Here is a 21707-nt window from a genome sequence, read left to right on the forward strand (position 1 = left end):
TGTCTGCCTTAAAGACAGGTTATAGCAGATTATCAGCATTGTTGATAATTTTCGGGAGTTAACTCAGTTGATGTGATACCAGGCAGGGACGAGGCTGGGTTTTTACTTTTTAGCTGCAGGGACTTTGGGATACAATTGTCGTTGTGTGCAGCGTTGAAGCATTCTGTGGTATAAAGCAATCATCTTGCACCGATTCATGATTTCGGCGCACGTTAAAGATATCCCAGGTGGTCGAAATTAATCCGGAGCCCTCCACTACGGCACACCTCGTCAGCTGCGTTGCGTCGGCGCGTTAAACCCTACGATCAATCGTGAATCAATGGCACTGTTTTGTGGCTCGCAACCCCGTTTTAGCCCAAAACTGAGCGCGAGTTGAGTAATTTTTACTTTTTCTCTCTTTATACAGCCGAGTCATCTCCTGCATCCGCAGCTAACAAGCCAACGGATGACGGACCAAGTCCAGCCACTCCGGCATCCGAAACGCAGGCGTCTGGGTCCAACTCCATGGCTTTCACGATCCACTTCGACGACGACACCGGCGGCGGCAAGTCCCTCGCCCTCAAGGACAGCATACGCAAGTTCGCTCCTCCGAAACCAGAGTCCGAGCTGCGGACTCCGTCCCGGGCACGGACTTCTCCCGTTTCCAAGTCCGCCGATCCGCCACCTTCCGCCAGCGGGCGCCGAACACCGACGAGCCCTCTGAGCGCAGAACTGACCAAGAGGCGCTGGAGCGGCACTGATGTTCGCGGAGGGGGCGGCAGCGGAAGGGGGTGGAACTCCGACGTTGAGTCCGCGACGCGCCACGCTGCCCGACGGCAGGAGGAACGGCTCAGTGATTCAGCGTCCTACTTGATTCAGAGGATGCTGAACGATGGACCGGCGCGGGTTCCGTTGCCCGGACCACTGGGTGGGGGTGGGTCGTCGAGAGTCGAACCGGCATCTGTTGGTCCAGAGCAGCTGCTGTCTCCAGCGGATGATCGGAGTGAGACCGGCACGTACACGGTGGAAACGGATCGTGCGGACCCTGATGTGGAAGAGGCGAGGCGGCGGATTGACGAAGTGTTTGGCGTGTCCCCCTGTGGCCACCCGTCCAGCTTTGATCAGGTGTGTCTGTGTTATCGTGAGAGCACTTGCTTCATTTTGCTTTGACAACTTGCGGTTTTAATGTGCCTTTCAGCGGGATAAGTGCACACCAAAACTTGCGACTTGATCACTTCATCTTGGGTGCGCTAGACGAAAACAAAAATGGTGTTAATGCTTTGTGGAATACTTTGATAAAGGGGAGGACCTGGGTGCGAAGAATTGAGAATCATTTCTTTTTATCCGCGATAAAAACTTGCAGTGTTCTCAGGACTCCAAGTGCAAAGCTGCGACGTAATTTTTTTCGACTTGTCCAAAAGCACTTTTGGTGTCAAGCTGGCATAGTGGTTTTGTGCATGTGATGCAAGCCAGGGTTCTCGCTTCAGCATAGCCATAGCTCTTTCGTTGCCCATTTTGAGTTGATGTACTTTATTTAAACGTTGGAAAATGAAAACTTCGAGTTCTTTTCCTTTGTCAACGCTGCTGTTGGATTCTGAGGGCATGCGTTGTTGCCTCGTAATTTTGTGCGGCACAGCATGGTTCTGGTGGTACTTCGGAGCCACGGCATAAATAAAGGGGCAGACAAGTACTAAACGTGATTGTGAGTTGTCGTGGCAGGTGGTTGGGACTCTGGCATTATTGCCAGGTGTACTACGTGGTCAAAGTGATAGACCACCTCTTCTGGGTGGATGGGTCTGGCATGCTTCATTCATTGTATTGCTGCATAAAGCAGTGGTTTTTATTCACGTTGGAGACCACTTAATTAGAGTGGTGTCTGTACGATTCTAACGAGGCAATTTTTCGGATGAACCAAACTTGTATTTTGTCTGCGCGGCCCCCCTTTAAAGGTGAAGGCAGTTTAATTTGTGCACTTATTCCAGTTTCTGGAGGAGTAAAGGCAAACGCAGCCTTGCGGGCTCCCTACACGTCTGCGTAGGCATACTGGAATGGCATTGTTAGACGGAATACAACTTTGTTTAATTTGAAAAAACCAGCCTTCGCTAAACCACTCAGCTCTATTTCAACAATGAAAAATGCAAGAAAAAAAGCAAAAAATATTGAAAGGTGATGTCGGCGAGGGCACAATAGCGGAAGCAGTGACGCAATAGAGGTAGACGCTAAAAGCAGAGTTATCAGGGTGGAAACTGCACGTTAGCATTCCAGTGATTTTACCGAACGGGACTGGAGGCCCCACTACGGCTGCGCAGTCTTTTGTTTCTGTTTTCGTTGCCCCTTTAAGCGGGGACACTGCTCTTAAAACACGTACTTCCTTTAATTTCTAAGTAAAATCTGTGAAACTTCTCAGTCTTGCTGCTTTTTCCCCCACTGATTTCAAATGTGCCATTATTTTTTCAGTCAGTCACTGACTTACCAAGATAATTACAGATAATTAACCATTTTCGGAGGAACAATAGACGAAAGTATTAGCCATAAAACTGTAATCTTTATATTTTCCAACCCTGGTGAGTGCAGTAAGAGGATTGGTTTTTTGGTGCACTGCTTGGAACTAATTTCACAGCTCATTAAACTCCGGTGGCACCAGTGGCAAGGAACCTTTTTGAATGCCCATTTCAAACACCAAGGTTTAATGAGCTGTAAAATTAGTTCCAAGCAGTGCACCACAAAACCGATTCTCTTATTGCACTCACCAGGGTTCATAGTAATTGGGAAATACAAAGATTACAGTTTTATGGCTAATACTTTTGTCTATTGTTCCTCCGAAAATGGTTAATTATCTGTAGTTATCTTGGCAACTCAGTGACTGACTCAAAAAATAATGGCATATTTGAAATCAGTGGGGGAAAAAGCAGCAAGATTGAGAAGTTCCACAGAGTTTACTTGAAAATTAAAACAAGTTGTTTTAATACCAGTGTCCCCCATTAAGGGGGGACGTGGCACGTAAAAAGAATTTTTATTTATGGACCAAATTTAATCAAATTAGGAGCGTTTATGTAGCTAACCATTCTAACAAAAAAACTGAAATCAGTTTAAGGATACCTTCTATACTTTTTAAGTTAAACGACTAATTACCTAAAACTTGCATTGAGTATAAATAACTAATTAGGCAAGAATTCAACAAGAATTTTATGTCAGCATCACCAGGAAGGTCTATTCTGTGCAAGAACGCTATTCGATTATTGCATTACATCCTTTAGGCATAAAGAAAAAACAGAAGTTTCATCTTCCTTTCGAAATCAGAAATAGTTTCATGTCAAAAAGAAAGTGGAACTTCTGTCTTTCTTTTTGGATACGTAAAGGGAATCAAGCAAGAATAAAATAGCTTCCTTACACAGAATAGACCTTCCTGGTGATGCTGACATAAAAAGCTTGTTGAGTTCTTGCCTAATTAGTTAATTAATCTTGGGACAGCTCTGTGAAGGTAATTAGTCTGGTAACTCAAAAAGTATAGAAGATATTTTTAAACTGATTGAAGTTTTGTTGTTACGTTAGTTAGCTATATAAAATCTCCCAATTTGACTAAATTTGGTCCATAATTAACAAAAATAGTTTTACTTGCCACGTCCCCCCTTAAGATTGAGTGGGTGGTCTAGTGCCCCGAGTGGAATGTGCCCTCGATTTCCCCCTCCACATTATAGTCCTAACGGTCCCTCTTCTTCCCTCTCTCTCCCATCTCTTCCCTCTCTCCCATTCCCTGCAGTACCAGAGGGTGAGGCCTGAAGGCGAAGGGGCCGGTGGTTCCAGGCCCAGGAGCCAGGGTAACGTTCAGAGCTTGTGTTACAAGTTTTCTGGTGGTGGTGGTGGTGGTCCTGCATGTGAGTATACGTACGTACATGGCGTGTGTGTGTATACCCCGCTTGGGAACCTTCCCCTCCTCCTGTTCCTTCTGCATGACTTCCTCTTTGTAAGTTATTTTTTTCCCCCCCCACCCCCCCCACTTTGCCTTTGCTGGTACCGTTGCTAGAAGTAACTGAAAGTTTACCGAACTTGCTCGTTATGTTGGCTCAGTGGCTAAGGCGTTGTGCTGCTGAGCCAGGGGACGTGGGTTGTATTACTGGCCGCGGCGGCCGCTTTTCTGATGGAGGCGAAAAGCAAAAACGCCCGTGTGTACGAGATTTCACCGAGATGACCTAATGGTTGCTGGTCGGCAACAAGCAATGGAAGAGACAGATAATATTAAGCGTCACTGCGCAACTTCCCTCCATCCGAAATTTATTTCCCTCTCCAAGTATTGTCCGTGCAGTTATTATTACACATGTTAACTTCATCAATCATGCCTTTTTATACGTATGTGGGGCGTCGTCACATGGTCGGAGGATCCTCATTATATTTTTTTATTCATTTTTCTGTTTGTTTTTTCGGGACTTCTTATTCTTGTCTTCGTCCTGGTATGGCGGTCGATAAGCGCGATGTCTTTGATTTTGTTAGTTCATTTTTCTTCTTTCTTACTTTTAATCTCTTCCCTTTTCCGGTTTTCAAACTTTCCTTCGACCAGTTATCTCCGCGTTCGCTATTGAAACATATTAATGTGTGAACCCAGCCAATTTTGAATTTTCTTGCAGATGCAGGGTGTTGCACTGTGTGTGGTGTGGGGTTACTCGGCTAATAATACTTGCGAATTAAACAAGCGCCAGACGAACGTAGTCCAGAGCTGCACAAGACTTTACAGCTTCAGCAGTGCATGCCATACGCTGCCACGAATCGTGCCGCTCGCTTGTCCGGCGGCGTTAGGCGCTGCATTTGAGGCAAACAAAGCGTTGCTGCCGAAATCCAGAAAATCCAGAAAGGACCTGTATGCACTCTCGTCTATCTCGACAACACTCGCACTGGGCCAGAAGGTGTCGCTCCGATAGTTCTTGCCTGCCGCTCACTTGGTCCGTTTCATTTTGTGGCCATGTGCATGTGCAATTTTTCAAAAGATGATAAGAAGATCAAAAAGGTGCACATCTTTTAAAGAGGGACACTGGTCTTGACGATATTTTTGTTATTTTTTAGCCTACGTGCTTGATATTTGCACACGGAGTGTATTTTAGTATCCTTAGCACAAATATGCAGTCGGTTTTCGTCTATGTGGTGTAACACCATAGTTGTGAAATATGTTATGCTGTTCTGTATTTGGCAATTTTTTTCATTATCTACCTATGAAATACTTGAATACTTATCTCTTTGTGGTCTAGAAGGACCAGGGAGTGCAACTATACCACAGAAGTAGTTTTAGCATTGTCTCTGCAAACGCTGTATATTTATTAAATGTCAGGTCATCAATTACCAAGGTTTTCGTAAAACTGACAGCAGAATATTTTGTGCTAGCAGAAAGAAATTCTATATTATATTATGGTTTTATTGCACAGTTCATTCCATAACCTTTCGAACACAGCAAGAATGATGCGATTCGGACCAATACACCCAAGATATTGCACCCAACAGTTGACCTCGTGGGGAAAAAATTCGTTCTAAGAAAACAAGGCAGGAAGTTTAGAAACATAGGTAAAAATGGTCATGTAGGCTTTTTCAAAGGGCAACAGCTTTGTAAATACTACTTATGGTACAGCTATAAAATTTCGCAAGTACGTTTCTTGGGATCTGTAGACTGTAAATAAAAGTAATACAGAAAATTGATTTTTTGGCAAATTTATGGTACTCAAGACCAGCGTCCCCCCGTAATAATTGTTTCCAATTTTGACGAAATGGTAAACAAAGTAACCACTATCAGGAGGGGTTGTAATTTCTGAGAAAGATTTGGTTTAAAGTAATTGTTCGTGCTTACCAGATTCCCTTTGATATTCGCGCGGCAACTGTACGTTGCTCGTAAAGCTCCAAAACCCAAGTTTTGTCTATAATTTGCTATTTGCGCATACATACTATAAAACGGACATTTTCCTCTCTAAAAATGTGTTTCATCAACCGCTGCAACAAGTACGGTTGTCACAACATATTTGTCACACAATAATCGTGCAGAAGCGTGACCGCAGTCGATTCCTTTTCAATGACATGTGCCTAAATACTGGGATATTTTCTATAGTCTTACCCTGCATGGTTCTTGTTTTGGTGTTGTTTATGTGGAACCACCGCCACACATTTTATTGTTCTCGACTGCTGCTGTTTCACGGCTACCTGATGGGTGCTGTTACACAGTTCAGCTATCGTATTGTGTGCTTTAGTGACGGTTGTTTTGGGCCTGTTTTGGCGCAGCTTCGCGTACGTTGCGCGTTTCCTTCGTACGGCTTGATTAACTTCTTCGACAGCACCTCCTGGGTAACTCGGACCCGACGAAATTAAGTAGCCGTACGGCAAAGATACGTTAAGGATTGGTTTGCAGGGCGGAAAACAAAATGTAGAGACCACATACAGTCATCGGGCCGCTAGAGAAACTCTACCTTTTGCGCACTGCGTCCACAAATGGGGCTCCGTATTGTTTGCTGTGGATGCGTGCATTGCTATCCTACTTCTATCCTTGTTCTTGTCCTTTTCTGCAAGAGATGAGGTGCACTTGTGTAGGTTCCAGCATTAGTATTGCACTTGGAACGGGTACTGTTGCATTTGGGTCAGTATTCGATAAAATTGAGCTTCTCTCTCTCACGTGTGCTTTGACTCGGGTATCATACGTTTCAGAATGGATATGTCAGATATTCACTAAAGTTGCAGCTGAGAAACTTGATTAATTAGGAATTCAAATGGCCCATACTTTAGCAACTATTAGCTGAACATGGCAGAATTGCCATTGCACGGTATATCTGTCGACCGCATCGTTTCTTAACTTAATAAAAACAACTTTTAATTGAGTTCTTGAGTAAACACCCACGATACGTCATGCCTCAGTTGTGAAAGGCTAGATCCCTTTTTTTGTTGTTGTTTTGGCAGACAGTGCTCATGACTGTTTCTGCTGAGCAGGAGGTCGCGATTCGATACCCGGCCGTGGTGGCCGCTTCTCTGATGGAGGCGAAAAGCAAAAACACCCGTGTGTACAAGATTTCGGCACACGTTAAATATCCCCAACTGGTGAAGATTAATCCAGAGCCCTCCACTACGTGTTTCGAAGTGTAGCTTTGGCAAGTCAAACCCGGAAATTTTTTTTAAAAATTTGGTACAGAAATATTCGGTCAAGGTTGCTATTCAATTAGAGCTGAAATTTTCTAATTGACCAAATTTCAGCTAAATGTTCGTTTTGATCACATTTTCAACATGCCCTTGACCCTTGCGGGCGTCTCTCGTGTGTTTCGGTTTTTAGGTGGGTCGTCCGTGGACCTGGGCCGTCCAAAGCGGCGTCTCCCCACGCCGCCTTCGGAGCGCGCCCCACTGGACGTCTTCGTGCCATCCGCGGACAGCAGTGCGAATAGCGCAAGAAAACCCGCCCCGCAGCCAGCCGCTCCAACGTCCACGACAGTCGCCGCCGCTCGGAAGCGGCTGGGGTCGACCGGAAGCCGTCCTAGTCCGCCCTGCTCGCCACCCAGAACGCATCGGACCATGCCGGCCAGGACTCCATCCAACAAGCTCATGTCTACGTCCTTCGGGGTGAGTGCCGGGCTGTGACGCAAAGTCACCCTGTCGGGTTTTTGTTGCACATTGAAGGGACAGGCAACCGATTTTTCTAGAGCATGAAAGGGCACCGCTTAAAACGCCCTGAAGCGAACTGGTTTCCAGGGTAAAGGTCCTGTAACATTCGAAAGCGGAACATTGAAATCTACCAGACTTGCATATGCTGCCAAAACGTTTGTGGCGGCCGTGGCTGTGAGCTGTGCAACAGACGTGTTGTGCTGCTGAGCCCGAGGACGCGGGTTCGATTCCTGGCCGCAGCGGCCGCTTTTCTGATGGAGGCGAAAAGCGAAAACGCCTGTGTGCTCGAGATGTCGGCACATGTCACAGATCCCCCTACAGGTGGTCAAAGTTAATCTGGAGACCTCCACTACGGCGCGCTTCATGCACATTAAGCCCCCATAATCAATCAATGAACATACGTTTTAACTGTATGTGAGGTGAAAAGGGGTATTTAAAAACTTGTCTCCAGCTGAAACAATAATAATAAAGTGTAGTATTTTTTATTCTTTTGTGCGGTTCTTGAGTCGTGCTGAAACCGACGCAGATGGTTGTCTACGTACAGTAGTGGTAGTGTCGCATTCAGACACTACAGGACTCCACTTTGAGATTTCAGAAAGCTTAGTGTCAAATTGAAATTGTTTCTGCCAATTTATTTAGCAATTCCTTGCAGTTACCCCACTGCACAAAACGCTGGCTTCCATATGAGCTGGAGCTCAAAGCTGAACATTAGGCCTAACGAAAGCACGAGCTCAAATCTCAGTGCTGCCGGCCCTTTGGCTGGCTCCTTAGTAGTAGCGACGCCATCGCTAAAAATTCATCTTGCATCCGTTAAATCCAGGGTGGCAGGGTGGAAGTGCTTTCGCACAAGGGCCAGTTTAAACTAAAGTTTTTCTCCTGACGTCCCACTTTTCTGTTCTGTCTGTTTTTTTGCTTCAGTCAGAAAAAAAAAGTTGCGTAAAAATGCAAATTCCGGTGGTTCTCGCTTTGTGTGTGCACCCGCAGGACGGCTCTTTCCTACGCCAAACGCCAGCTGCGCCCGCCGCCAGTGCCAGCCAGCGGCGCAGTGCGCCCCCGCAGCGCAAGTCGTGGACACTGACCGGCTCGGAAGCCGACTTGGCGGCCGCCGGGGAGCCAGCCGGCGGTGGCGGCTCGGAGGAGACGGCCAGTGTGGTGTCCGACACGAGCACGGAGCCGTCGTCGCACAGTTCGGGCTCACGGGGCGGGCCGCAGATGAAGTTGAACCGGGCCTTTGCCCTGAGGCGGGCTCGGCTGGGGCTGCCGGAAGTGGGAGGCGGGGGAGGAGGAGGAGGGCTTCCCCCCGCAGCGGCCGGGGGAACAGCCGCAGGCCGCAGCGGCAAGACTTCCCACCACGGCAGCAACCCGAACCTTTCAAGGCAAGATGGCGGCCGATTCAGCCTCCGGCTACCTCGTGGCGTCCGGGCGACGGATGTTGGCATTAGCCGGGCTGACCTGCTCCGCGGGAAAGTGAGTGTGCGGGTTTCTTGAAGTACGGAGCACTGTAGGGGCTCGCCTTGTCGTCGTAGTTCGCTCGCTGGACCCAAGTAGAGCCACACGCCGTTCTGTCGTAGCAGATGTCATTGTGGCGCAACCCAGAGGCTTCGAAAGCCAAGCGGTTTATATAGTCATAAGCGTTCGAAGCTCGTGAACTGCTGGCGCTTGTTGTACATCTCCCCATTGCTTATCGCAAAAAAAACTAGCTACATTTGAGGAAAAATATACATAGTGAACCGGCAGCGACCGCGTTCATTTAGTTAGGAGCGCTCGTCGGGTTGATTTTTACTAAGCGCAAGAAAATGGCAGTGCAACGCCAGCACGTGCGGGAGGAAAAGCTAGCACAAAAAGTACAGAACTCCTGCTGGGGCTGTTTCAGGCAGTGAGTGCTCGAGCACTACGAAGGCTGGAAATTGGTATTGCATTGGGCGGTAGCAGTGAGCAGATAACGGTGCTACGGCCCATTATGGTGAATCACTGCTCCGCACTTCCGACAGCTTTCACGTTGAGTTGAACGGCTTTAAGTTTTTAAGTGCAGAGCACTTGAGGGGCCTGGCTTATCATCGTAGCTAATCCAGGGTCACGGTATCTATCCACCGTTGTCACGCGGTGTCACGCGCCCAAGCAGAGGCTTTGAAAATTTCGCCGGTTCCCCTGGCCGGTATCGAACCTGGGTCCTTCGTGTTGTCGTCATATGCAAAGTGTTTGGGGTGATCTTTTACCCTGCGCCATTGCCATGGAGGCTGCTGTTACTAGGCCGCAAATAAGTATGCAGTTACGTAAAATCAGGAAAAATAACGAATTGAAGCAATAATTGCATCAAATTTATAGAAACTCAATACAATGTCTCTTCAGAGGCCCTTCCAGGGGCTGTGGCCCCCTCTCTTGACTACTTTCGGTATCAATGTCAGGCTGATACTGAAACTTGTCAAGAGAGGGCGCCACAGTCCCTCTAGTGAGTCACTTCTCCGCATTTAATTAAAAGCTTTCGCATTGAGTGGAACTGCTTTAATTTTCACTTCTTTTTTCGGTTTTGGTCCAATATCTTGTGTGGTTATAAGTACCATCGGAAGGCCTATGCAAGTGGGTATGAGAGCTGTTGCCCGTTGTTGCTGTTCGTGTTTGTTTATATACGGCTACCAGCGGTGAAACTTTGAGGTTATTGGTGCAATCGGTTGAATGATGTGTCCGGCAGCAAGCTGCCGTGTTGTCATCTGGCCGGTCTGTTCTGTGCAGTATTAAGCAAAAGCCACCATTTGCGCAGGTCTACGAAATCTTTCACATTTGATTATGATAGCAAAGTACACAAACAAAGCAGATAGAATGAGATAACCATGGGTAACATTGCGCACAACCACATTCAAATAAACAGATAACGTCCTGCGTACCCCCCACGAGAAGTAAAATGGCCACAGCCACCACTGGTGGCTTTTTAGATGCGACACTGAGAGCATCTCTTGTCGGCGGCCCTGTCCTTCCTCCGTACGTCCATCGTCGTCGGCGTCCGCACTCTCCTCCGCTCACCCCCTCTCCTCTCCGATAGCGAACACTCTCTCGCGAGGGGCATTGGATTCGATTGGTTTGGTTTGGCTTGGATTTGGATTAAAGTGGATTGTGTTGGATTGTGTTGCGTCATAGCCGCGGCAGATGCACGGGCGCCGGCGCGTGCCCAGGTGAGAGCGAACACTGCGGGTGTGCGGCCCAGCGCGCTCTCTCTCCGCCGGTGGGCGGCGCTGCGCGCGGTGCTGCGCATGTGCAGTACTCTCTCTCTCCGCGGTCTCCTCTCCTTCGGGCGTGCTGCGCATATAACCGGTGTTCCGCTCTCCGGCGGCCTTTCGGTCGACGGTTGCTCTTCGCTTGCGCTTGAACCCCCCTTAGCGGCGCATCACACCAGGGTTCCCGCGAGGGGAGGTGGGCGTAATTTTTTTTAGTGTACTACAAGCTGAAGGAGAGTGAGGCGGCGGTGAGGGTGCAAAATGTGGCACCCTGTGTTTGCTTCTTTAGCTATCAAGGATCCGAGCTGTTTCACTCTTTTCAACTGCGATCATTCAATCCTGCTTCTCGGTGCTGTGGTTGTTGCGTTCAAGCTAGTTTGTTGCAGTCCCATTTAAAGTAAAACGAAAAAAAAGTCAGCCTATTTTTTCAGGGAATTTCTTGGGACATAACACCTTCCCCAACATTCTACACCCCACTACTGTGGTATTGTACTACCGAGAAACCTACTGACCTTATCTCCCCTGCAATCCTTAAACCACCTCATAACGGTGCTACTACTTTAAGCTACGAGGTGAAATAGATGTGTGGTCAGAAAGGCAAAGGGGAGTCTCCTGCTGTGACGACAACTGCAGCGATGATGATGATGATGATACTATCATGCACAAATGTGCAGGCACATCTTGCCGCACGGAGCTAAGCGTAGGTGTCGCAACAAACGCCATCCGTGGTTGCAGGCTCGTGCATCACACCAGCGCACCGACAGCGACCCCGTCGCTGCCTACCACCGCTCCCAACAGCAGCAGCAGCAGCAGCACTCAGTGTCCGACGGTGAAAGCCGGCACCACTCGCCGCGCGTCCAGCGGAAGCAGCCGCCCACGTACATTTCGGACGGAGATGACGATGGCCGCATGGGCTCGCCCGTCCACTTTGGCCGCTCGGCGTCCTTTGGTGGCCACCGGGACCTCGCCCTGTCTCCGGCCGTGGCAGCAACGGCCGAACAGCGGCCGCACAGGGGCAGCCGTGGTGGAAGTGCGGCGACCCCCACCTCACTGTCTCGTGGAGAGACGTTCCTCAAGGGAAGCGGAGGAGCCAGCGGTACGGGGGGAACTTTCGTACGGAGTGGCGGAGGACGCAAGCCGGAGAGGCAGTCTGGCGATGGAGAGGTGAGGGGCAGTTTGAGAGGGTATGGGTGTGGGCAAGTTGGTATTCCATGCTGTAGGTGTACTTGGCAAAAAGACGAAGACACTCCTGTGTCTTTTGTGCAGGTGAATGTACAGTGAAAGGAAGAGTCTGCTTAATTGTAGTGTGGTGCTGTTTCACAGCATCTTGGCAATGGAAACTGCTGCAAAGCTTGGTCATAGTGAGCACAGAAAGTCCTCTGTATTGGATATACTAGTGTTAAAAATGTTTCCGCTATTAGCTTCACTCTTGGAGGGCTGAGATTTTTTTTTTTAAGTGCAGGGCACTTTAAGGGCTCGCCTTGTCGTCGTACCTCGCTCGCTGGACCCAAGTAGAGCCACACAGCGTTCCGTCGTAGCGGCTGTCGTTGCGGCGTAACCCAGAGGCTTCGAAATCCAAGCGGTTTGAATAGTCATAACCGTTCGAAACTCGTTAAACACTAGCGCTTGTCATACATCTCCCTGTTGTTTAGCGCAAAGAAAACTGCAGGTACATTTGAGGCACAATATTTATTTTTTATTTTATTTATAAAAACCTTACAGGCTCCAGGTGGAGCATAGGGTAAGGGGGGCATACAAAAAAGAGGAACTTGGGGCATATAGCCAACACATTCTAAAAGGGAAATATAAACAAGATTAACAGGACATCATTATACATTTTTAATGAAAAGGTACCCACAAAATTTCATAAACACTCAAATCAAAAGAAAAATTCAAGGAATGTGTAAACAGAGATAGAAAGCATGGTTATCGAGTAATATACGTAATTAACCAGCAGCACCTGCGTTCATTTAGTTAGGAATGCTCGTTGGGTTGGTTTTTACGATAGTAAGCGAAAAAAAGTGGTAGTGCAACACTGGCACGTGCGGGAGAAAAAGCTAGCACAAAAAAAAAAAAAAACAACTCCCGCTGGCACAGTTTCAGGCAGGGGGTGCACTAGCACTGCGAAAGCGGGAAATTTGAATTGCATTCGGTTGTAGGAGTGAGCAGATAACGGTGCCACAGCCCATTGTGGCGAATCACTGCTCCGCACTTCCGACAGCTTTCACATTGAGCGAAACGGCTTTAATCTTTTTTTTTCTTCGCTCAGAGCAAGACACCCACGGAGAACGGTGTGAGGACCCCCTCCACCTCGACGCCGGGGCGTCGGGAGCTCTCGGCGCTCGACAGCCTGGTTATCTCGGCCATCCACCAGCTGTCGGGAAAGCTCCGCACCAGTGCACGCACCCTCATCGAGAAAGAACGGTGGGTTTGAGTTGACGGTGGGATGTGGGTGTCCCTATGGTCCTTCTGCTCTCGTGGTGAACCTTGGTTGAGCTGAAAGAATGCCATGTTCTGGTCCCAGCCAGGACCGTTGTGATCTGTTCTAAAAAGCAGGTCGTCGCGTAACCAGGCAACGCGCAATCAGAGGTTTACTCTTCATTTCCGACTGCTGGCTGTATCTGGTGGCAGGTTGCACACACAAAGCACCTGCTTTACTTTTTTTCTTTTCGTTTTAAATGCATCGTTAAGCAACTTTAAGAAATCAAGCCTTCACAGAGAGTAGTTTGTCAGCAACAAAACTTGCCCTTTTGAGGGGAGGAAGTGTTGTTTGCATAGCCACAAAGCTGCTTTCAAGAGCGAAGCCAATGAACTGCACAGTATAGCCGTGTGTAAATACCGAGTCTTCGCTCTTGAGGCGAACGGGAAGCGAAGAATGATTTGCATTTCAATGATTTCAAAGCGAGCAGTTTGCGTAGCTGCAGAAAGGAAACTAATCAACAGCAGCCATAAACACTGCAGTGAGAGCTTAAGTGGCCGTTTATCAACAGCGGTTCTGTTGTTGCTGGCCGTAATGTGTGCAACGTCAATAAAAAAAAAGCTTATGTCATAGTTACTCTCGCCGTTTACCACGCACCTGAGCGCGCGCTTTTTGAGGAGCACCCGGCGTCCAGGCTTGTGCGTAGTACTCGCAGAAAATACCAAGAAAACAGTTCGTGTGTGTTCGTGCCTAAAGGGGTAGCAGAAGACGGCTCGCGCTACAGACGGCTCGCGCTACAGACGTCCAGTTCGCAAAGCCGGTTGCTGCCGGTTCTAGCGCATTCTGATGCGTTCCACTTTGGGAGAAATGTGAAAGCCTTTGGGCAAAATGTTCCAGGTTAGCCAGTCATGCACGAGAAAGACAACGATGTACATGGATATGACGATCACTACTACTAGCACATTGAAAAGCGACGACAGAACATGCAAATGAACAATTTCCAACCTAATGCAATGCGTGGTGGTGTGTCCCTCAGTGCTCACGTGTAAAGAACTCTTCCAGCCTCGCTGTGGTTCAAGCCTTGCGCGACTTAGTGCAAGCTTCGCCGATTTATTTTTATTGTAGCATGTGTGAAGTTTGTGGGTTTGTGCGAATCGCTTCGCACGTAACGCGTTCACTGTACTCCCTGGCAGGATTTCTTTAGAAGTGTATCTCCAAGTTGTGTTCTGATGGACAGCACCAGATCCGTGTCAAATTTTTGTTGGAGTATGGGAGACCCACCTGGGACGCATGTCAAAAGCAGCTTAACGTTCAGTGTTCACAACTGCCGAATACTTTGAAAGTTTCGAATGCTGAACTTTGTTTTAAGTCAGTATCAAATAATGTGTTATTCAATTGGATAGTAGGGGTAAAAAACAAAAATACGAGTGTTCACACATGCCTAGACACTACCTGTGATTCCCATAGCAGCACCGAGCTGCTGCATGAAATTGCATATACACTGCTTCAGTATTTTTTTTTGGAGCTACAATACTTGAAGTTTGTGATAAAATTGCCATCGTTGTTACCGGGACAAAACGACCTTATTCATGAACTGAACTTGTATTTTGTCTTCTGGGCCCCTTTAAGAAGCGTACACAGTCAGGTCCACGTATTACAATATCTAAATGCCAAGGAAATCCCATCGTTATAACCAATAATTGTTATGAGTGGGTTGCGAAATAAAAGGACGAAACAAAGCTCAAAACATTTTATCCGCTTGCAACCAAGGTCGAACTGCTACCTATTTGCAGAAAAGAAGCCATAGTCGGTCAGCTTTGTTTGCTGCACGCGAAGCTGGCGCACACTGTAAGTGCTTCACCTAGCTGAGTGAAAGCGGCGAAAGGTACTTGGCGGAAACAAAGTCCCAGAGGAGCTGTATCATGCGTTGGGCCTCCTGCAAAGACACTGCCCGAGTAGACTGAGCAACCATGTCATCAGTCATCACTGTCACCGCTGTCCACTGCACGTATCCGCACAATGATTGCCTCTTCAGTGAGGCACTCGGACATTTCCAAAACGTCGGCCTTTGTGTCCCTTCCGCGGAAGGAGGCAGTTGAAGAGACACCCAGTCAAATTCAAAGCGGATTCAACTGGATTCAATCGTTATATCCGATATCGCGGCCCTGGAGCATTGTAATAAGCGGTTTGTTTTATCACAGACAGCATACAAAAAGTGGACACTGGCAAAGTTATTCATCGTTTATAGGTGGTATCCATTGAAAAGTTTAGCTGTCAATTCTTCGCTTGGCAACACTGGAAATGGCCACGGACATGGCCGGAGCGCCACGGACGTGGCGCGGCTCGTGCCACTGCAGCCGCACACCATAGCGAAAAAAAAAAAAAAAAAAACACCGGCGTGCGTCGTCTGCTCCGTTTCATCCCGATTCTCAACGGTGGTGTCAACAGAGATGTCATTAATCGCACTCACATTGGAGTCGAGGCATTACTTTGCGTTCGGTGTGGGCTCGAGCTTGGAATGTCCACCCCATGTCATGCGCTTAGCACGGACAAGTACCGCCATCCCGTGGAGCCCGACGTAACCAGTGATGGCGCACTCTCATGGTTGCCTGCATGCGTGCCTCGCCAGTGAATACAGGCTATACGATATGTTCTTTATAGGTGGACTCGACTGTCCGTGCGTCTTTTGCAACACTCGTTTATATAATGAGACCTTGACGGGAAGTGGCCCGATTTGAGTAGCTCCGCTGAAGCGTTCCTTCCCTCCCGGTGCAGGCTGAAGTATCCGGAGAGCAGCGACGTGCGGCTCATGCTGGAGGAGGTTCTTCCGCGGGTGGTCGAAAGGCGGCCCGGCGACTCGCCCACCGACGGCAACCTCACCCGCGAGCTCTCCACCATCCTCAAGAATCTCAAGAGGATCGAACAAAGCCTCGAAGGTGGGTCTCTAGCACATCGGTCGGCCCTCATCTGGACGGGGTTATCGATAGACAGAGCTAAGAACACAGAGTTGTAGTTTAGGTTGTGCAAGTAAAATAGCGGCATAGTTGAGGCACATTGGCGATGAACAAAATCCTCAAAGTTTGCGTGAAAGTGCACCACGTGCGCAGTTCGAGATTCTGCCTTGGAACCTTCTGTACTCCTATCCTGCTATAGCTTTAGCATTTCTGTATACAGCTCGTTAACCATTTAAAAGTGACTAACTGTTAGGTGGTAATTAAGGGCTGCGTTTAGCGCACTGAAATTTTATGCTTCCATGCACTGCTAGTAGCAGCAGCAATGTTTTGGAAGCGCTGTTTCCTCTGTTATTTTTCACTGGGTAACTGGCAAAAAATTTAGATGTACAGTCGAATCCCGCTACAATGAAATTGACGGGACGTGCGAAAAATGTCGTTGAAGCCAAAATTCGTTGAACTGAAATCTGCCCCTATACACCACGGAAAGGCCACAAAACTAGCCCCGTATATTTCCGCATCATTGGCAGCATAATACAATGTTTAGAAAAAGGAGTGACGCGCAATAACGTCATGTTTATTCAGATAACAAACATACCAATAGTTATCTGTTTTTTACATATTGCTGTACAACAAGGCGTGTCTGCCGAGCTGATTACTTGCAGATAGCTGCTACACCGTCCCAAGCTCTCCTCTCGCTTGTGGCAGGAGCAGTGCCGTTATCTTATCCTCTGATGGCACAGCAGCTCTGACCTTGGCAGGCAAGATACGCGCGCTTGCATTTAACGCGACCATGCGCTCGCGACTAAGATAGGATGACTTGGCTTCAAGACCAAACACGCAAACATGATCTTTGCTCTTCGCTATGAAAAATGATAGAAGGAAAACGGCAAGGACAGCTGCTCACAACACATACATGACGGTGCCACGCCAGCAGCGGAGCACATTCGCGTGATTTTAACTGGATACGGATTGGCTGTAGCTCCGGCTTGGCGAACCGGGCCTGCACTTCATGTAAAGACAGCCAGCCTCATCATTATCACCAGCAAACAATGGCGCCTGCCTATGAGTTTGTTTTGTTTTGGGTGGTGGTGTGCGTGCACGGCGCCTGTTTTCGATGAAACTAAGCGTCCTGAGCGTATAGAAATTTACAAATAGCTGGCGTTATGCTTATTTTATTGTAAAACAAATGTTCAAACCCAGCCCCAATGGGCGTAAATTTTGTTGAAGCGAAATCAAGCCAGACAAATGGGTCGTTGTGGCGAGGACTTAGTTGCATTGACTTCTATGGCTAACTGATGGGGAATAGAGCATTGGAAATATTTCATTGAAGCGGCAGGGTTTGACTGTACTTCAGTCATACTGATAGTGAAGACGAACCTTTATTACTAAATGCCAAGTTTTGAAAAATAGCTATACTGAGTTTCCTTTAGTCTCAGTGGCAGCAGCAAATGGAATTTATTGTTGTCTAATTTGTTGAAGCTGTTGTCTAATGCAAGCGTAACAGTTCAATTGTAGCTGACGCAAGCTCTCGTTTATATTCCGTGCAGTCCTCAACTCCTTGGCTCCCTCGGAGGATGACAGTCCATCGAACGCCATTCAGGAAACAGCGACCAAAGCAGCGACTCCTGCCCAGAAGCCCAGGGGGGGCTTTTTCTACGTCGACGTTTGAAAAGGAAGAGAATCGGAAGGAAACGAACATCAAGAACTTCTGCTAGACGTCTTAACGACATCCTGCCAAGACCAATTCGTTCCAGAAATAAGATTTAGCGCAGCGAACGACACGGACGATGAAAAGGACGGGACGGGCGCTAACTCGCAACTGGTTTTTATTGAAAAGACGACATGCATATATACATTCGGCGTAATCACACACGTGGTCTAAAAGTTTTTTTTCAACAGGCATCCGGTGAAGGCACATATCAACAAACATCAAGAAAGTTATCCAAGAACGCACATTCTTTTGTGCCAGTGAGCATTGAGCATTTTTAAGATTTTTTTTTTAAGGGGGCAGACTGATCTTGAGCTATTTTTTTTATTTACCAACTAATTTTGATGAAACTGCACTGCGTTATAGAGTTTTTTGAGTTGATTTCAAATCTGCCATTAGATTTTTTGCAAGTTGATTATATTTTGAGTTAGTTAATGATTAATTGCCGTTATTCTGGGTCACAGTTACAAAATAACCACTCCGTACAGAATGGCAATTACCACGTGGCTAGGCAGACAAATGACTAAAGAATACAACATAGGAAGAACTTTTTTGATTCAGCTATTTTTGGTTGTTTTACAACTCGGTGAACTTCGCTTCTCCCGCGCTCTGCCAAAAATGGCTCGCAGGTGGTGCCAATTGAACACAATAATAATTTTCCAAAGCCTCCATTTGAAAACTTTGTTTCCAACATTGTATTCTCCACACATTTCGGTATCAGAAGCAAAAAGAATTAAAGTTGTACCTGCTCTGGGTGCCAAGATATCTGAGGATGAAATGCTAGCTTTGCATTGCAAGAAAAGTGCCGTTTCACCATCGAATTCTGCGCTAACCGAGCTGTAGAGTGCACTTTGAAATGCTTTTATAATGTAATAACAACAAAATATGGTGCCTTTTGATGAGGAAATTTACAGACTGATAGAAAAATGGCAGTGGAGGCCAAAAATGCCATTTTTGAGAAAACGCTTTTTTTGACCGTTTTTCGGCCCCAAAGAGCCAACCGCCCCCTTAACTTTTTAGACGACCATGTTTGTTGGGAATATTCACCCCAAACCGCCAAGAAACTGCTGCCTTACGATTCTGCACACTCCAAGACGGTGAAGCGAGCTATAGCGGCCTTGTGCCTCCAATCTGCTCTCTATAAATCATGTGAGCCTGCCATGGAAAGAAGTTTTGGCCATCAGATGACCAGACTAGAAGCCGCAGGCTTTCCGCGCTCAATGCTCACTGGCGTGACTGAGGCTTTGCTTTGCAAAACAAAAACTGCCTTGAAAAAAGCTCACTCAGAACCTTGGCACAAAAAAACACACCCTGAAGTTATACCTTACGCACACCGAGTCGTGCATAATCTAAAGAAGGTCGCCACGAGGTACAAGGTCCCAGTCGTGTTTTCAGCACCACTTAAACTTGGCACGCTATGCGCACGAACCGACCCTCCAAGGAAACCTCCCAAAACATGTGAAAAGAAGCACGCTAAACCTTTTGTAAATTGCATTGAAGGTGTTGTGTATCAGATATCGTTGGATTGTGGCAAAGTATACATCGGCCAAACTGGTTGATGTGTGAATGAGCGACTACGAGAGCACGCGTGAAAAATGGGACGGCATCACACTTGCCGTCCCACTGCAAGGAATGTCGCTGTGTACCCGAATTTGACAAAACAAATTTTGAAACGAAGTCGGGACGTAACGGCACGTGAAGAAGCGGAAACCTTCTACATCAAGCGAAAGAAAGATAACTGCGTGAGCGTGCCATCGATGCTAATCTACGCAAAAGAATGTGCGTTCTTGGATAACTTTCTTGATGTTTGTTGATATGTGCCCTCACCGGATGCCTGTTAAAAAAAAAAAAATTTTACACCACGTGTGTGTGATTACGCCGAATGTATATATGCATGTCGTCTTTTCAACAAAAACCAGTTGCGAGTTAGCACCCGTCCCGTGCTTTCCGCCGTCTGTGTCTTTCGCTGCGCTAAATCTTATTTCTGTAATATAAACCAACTCGCCCAGCAACACGTCGTGCTGAAGTACCAATTCGTCCCCCAACCAAAACCTTGCCAAATGCACACCGCTGCGATATTTTTTTTCTTTCTCTGGGAGAACGCCGATCTATTGTGATCTTTGGGTTATATTTTCTTCGAACTCCTTTTTTTTTTTTTTTTTTTTTTTGCAGTTAGTTTAAACTGCTCTTCTGTTTCCGGTTTAGCGAAGCAAAGAAACTTGCATTGCGAAGGAACCTGAAAGAAGAATTTGCAAGGACAGCTATCGCGTGTGCCTACAATGAGCGCAACGTTTTTTTTCACGTGGGCATATCTCGTAGAGCACCGTTTTAGATTCTATTTATATTATTTCCATTCTTGTTTTACTTGCTTTATGCCTCAACCGCTTGTAACTACTCGTGCAAGCCGTCGTAGTCACTTCGTTGCGTCGCAGCGGTTTGTACAAAAACCATGTTCCGCTACTTGTTAAGCATGCTTTTGCGCCTGATGAACTGGCATTTTTTGTTTGTTTGTTCCATAAGCGTTTGCAAAGCTCTCGTGCTGTGCCTTGTATATAAATGTGTGAGTGGGATTGGGCACTGCTTTGTGATACTTTAGTGGTACACGCCAGCCTCTTCGCGATGCGTGCGTGAACTAACGATATACATACATAATGTACATTGTTGTTGATATAAATATATATATATTATATATAGAATGAAAACCCCTGCGCTTGTTTCGCAAGAGGCGAGCTTTGAAATGTTGCGGAATGCTTCGATACAAATTTTGAACGATTTGCCGTCGTTTTTTGGTGCACGATAGTTGGAAAGGCAGCTAGCTCTCTAAAAAAAAAACAAACTGGCTCTTGAAGCTTTTGCGGTTTGGTCTTTGAGAATGCGAATGTTGCTCTGTTTTGATCCGTACAATAAAAGTCTTCCGGATGAGTTTGTATTTTCACGTTTATCGCTTTTGACTTGGCAGTTGTTTTTGGCTTGGTTAGAAATGAGTGCAACACAATCTGGGTAACTTTGAGCGCAGTATTCAAATTAGAATGCGTGTGTCTCATTGACTGGAGAAAATGTGGTCTTTTGGTGGACCACACATTTTAAATACTATAAATTCGAAATATTATATTAATATTTTTCAGTTCTGAATTTAGGTGTTCAGCTGTATAATCGTGCAGCTTATTGCATTCAGTTTAAGGGTTAAATTGCAGTAATCTGCATGTTGCTATCGGAAGATTAACTGCCATATCTATAGCTTTACATTTCAACATTTGCATAGATTTAGCGAGTAGTGGCATTCTTGGTACGAAAACAGTTATAAATTTTCTCAGTGCAGTCGCAATCTCAATGGGAAGACAAAGATAGTGGAAACATGGTTAATCAAACCAAACTCAACTTAAAGTATGACCGGAGAAATGATACCAATCCTTGGTGGAGTTAATGTCTCCTGGCCTTTGCCTCTTTCCAATTCTTTCGTCTTCGGTAACGTGCTCGGAACTTCTCCAAACATCTACCATTCACGCTACCATGTTGAGGGCTCGATCAACCAAACACAGTGATTGATGCAACACCATTGCCACAAGATTAGTTGCAGACAAAACACAAGTTTGGTTCATTCGAAAGATTGCCCTATCAGAACCGTTCTGACACCACTCTTAACGAAAACTTCGCTCAAATAAGCTACATTATTAGGAAAAAAGGGAATGGCCATACAACCCACTATCTCATTTCTCGCAACAGAACCTATGATGTCATATGTGCCAGCGCTGCGATGGCTGAGGCCGGCAAAAGCAAACGCAAATTAAGCAGGGTTCATAAGCTTGCCGAGCGAGCTATGGCGG

At 46.9% G+C, this 21707-nt stretch overlaps 1 protein-coding gene across 2 annotated transcripts in view; it reads left to right on the top strand.

The window, feature by feature from the left end:
- LOC144177887 (uncharacterized) overlaps positions 1–20812 on the top strand; it is a 35065-nt gene extending 14253 nt beyond the window's left edge. The window contains exons 8-15 of one of the 2 annotated variants that reach the window (XM_077705474.1): positions 407–1104; positions 3740–3854; positions 7268–7551; positions 8578–9060; positions 11538–11966; positions 13072–13226; positions 15997–16157; positions 17723–20812. In XM_077705474.1, the coding sequence (XP_077561600.1) occupies positions 407–1104; positions 3740–3854; positions 7268–7551; positions 8578–9060; positions 11538–11966; positions 13072–13226; positions 15997–16157; positions 17723–17844 (2447 nt within the window). In that variant the 3' untranslated portion in view covers positions 17845–20812. The remainder of the gene's footprint in view (positions 1–406; positions 1105–3739; positions 3855–7267; positions 7552–8577; positions 9061–11537; positions 11967–13071; positions 13227–15996; positions 16158–17722) is intronic. The other variant, XM_077705473.1, reaches the window with a different exon arrangement.
- Positions 20813–21707: the final 895 nt, after the last annotated feature.

The sequence above is a fragment of the Haemaphysalis longicornis genome, unplaced genomic scaffold (genome assembly GCF_048455015.1).
Source record: "Haemaphysalis longicornis isolate Haplotype H1 unplaced genomic scaffold, Haemaphysalis longicornis Haplotype H1 scaffold_33, whole genome shotgun sequence".
Lineage (NCBI taxonomy): Eukaryota > Metazoa > Arthropoda > Arachnida > Ixodida > Ixodidae > Haemaphysalis > Haemaphysalis longicornis.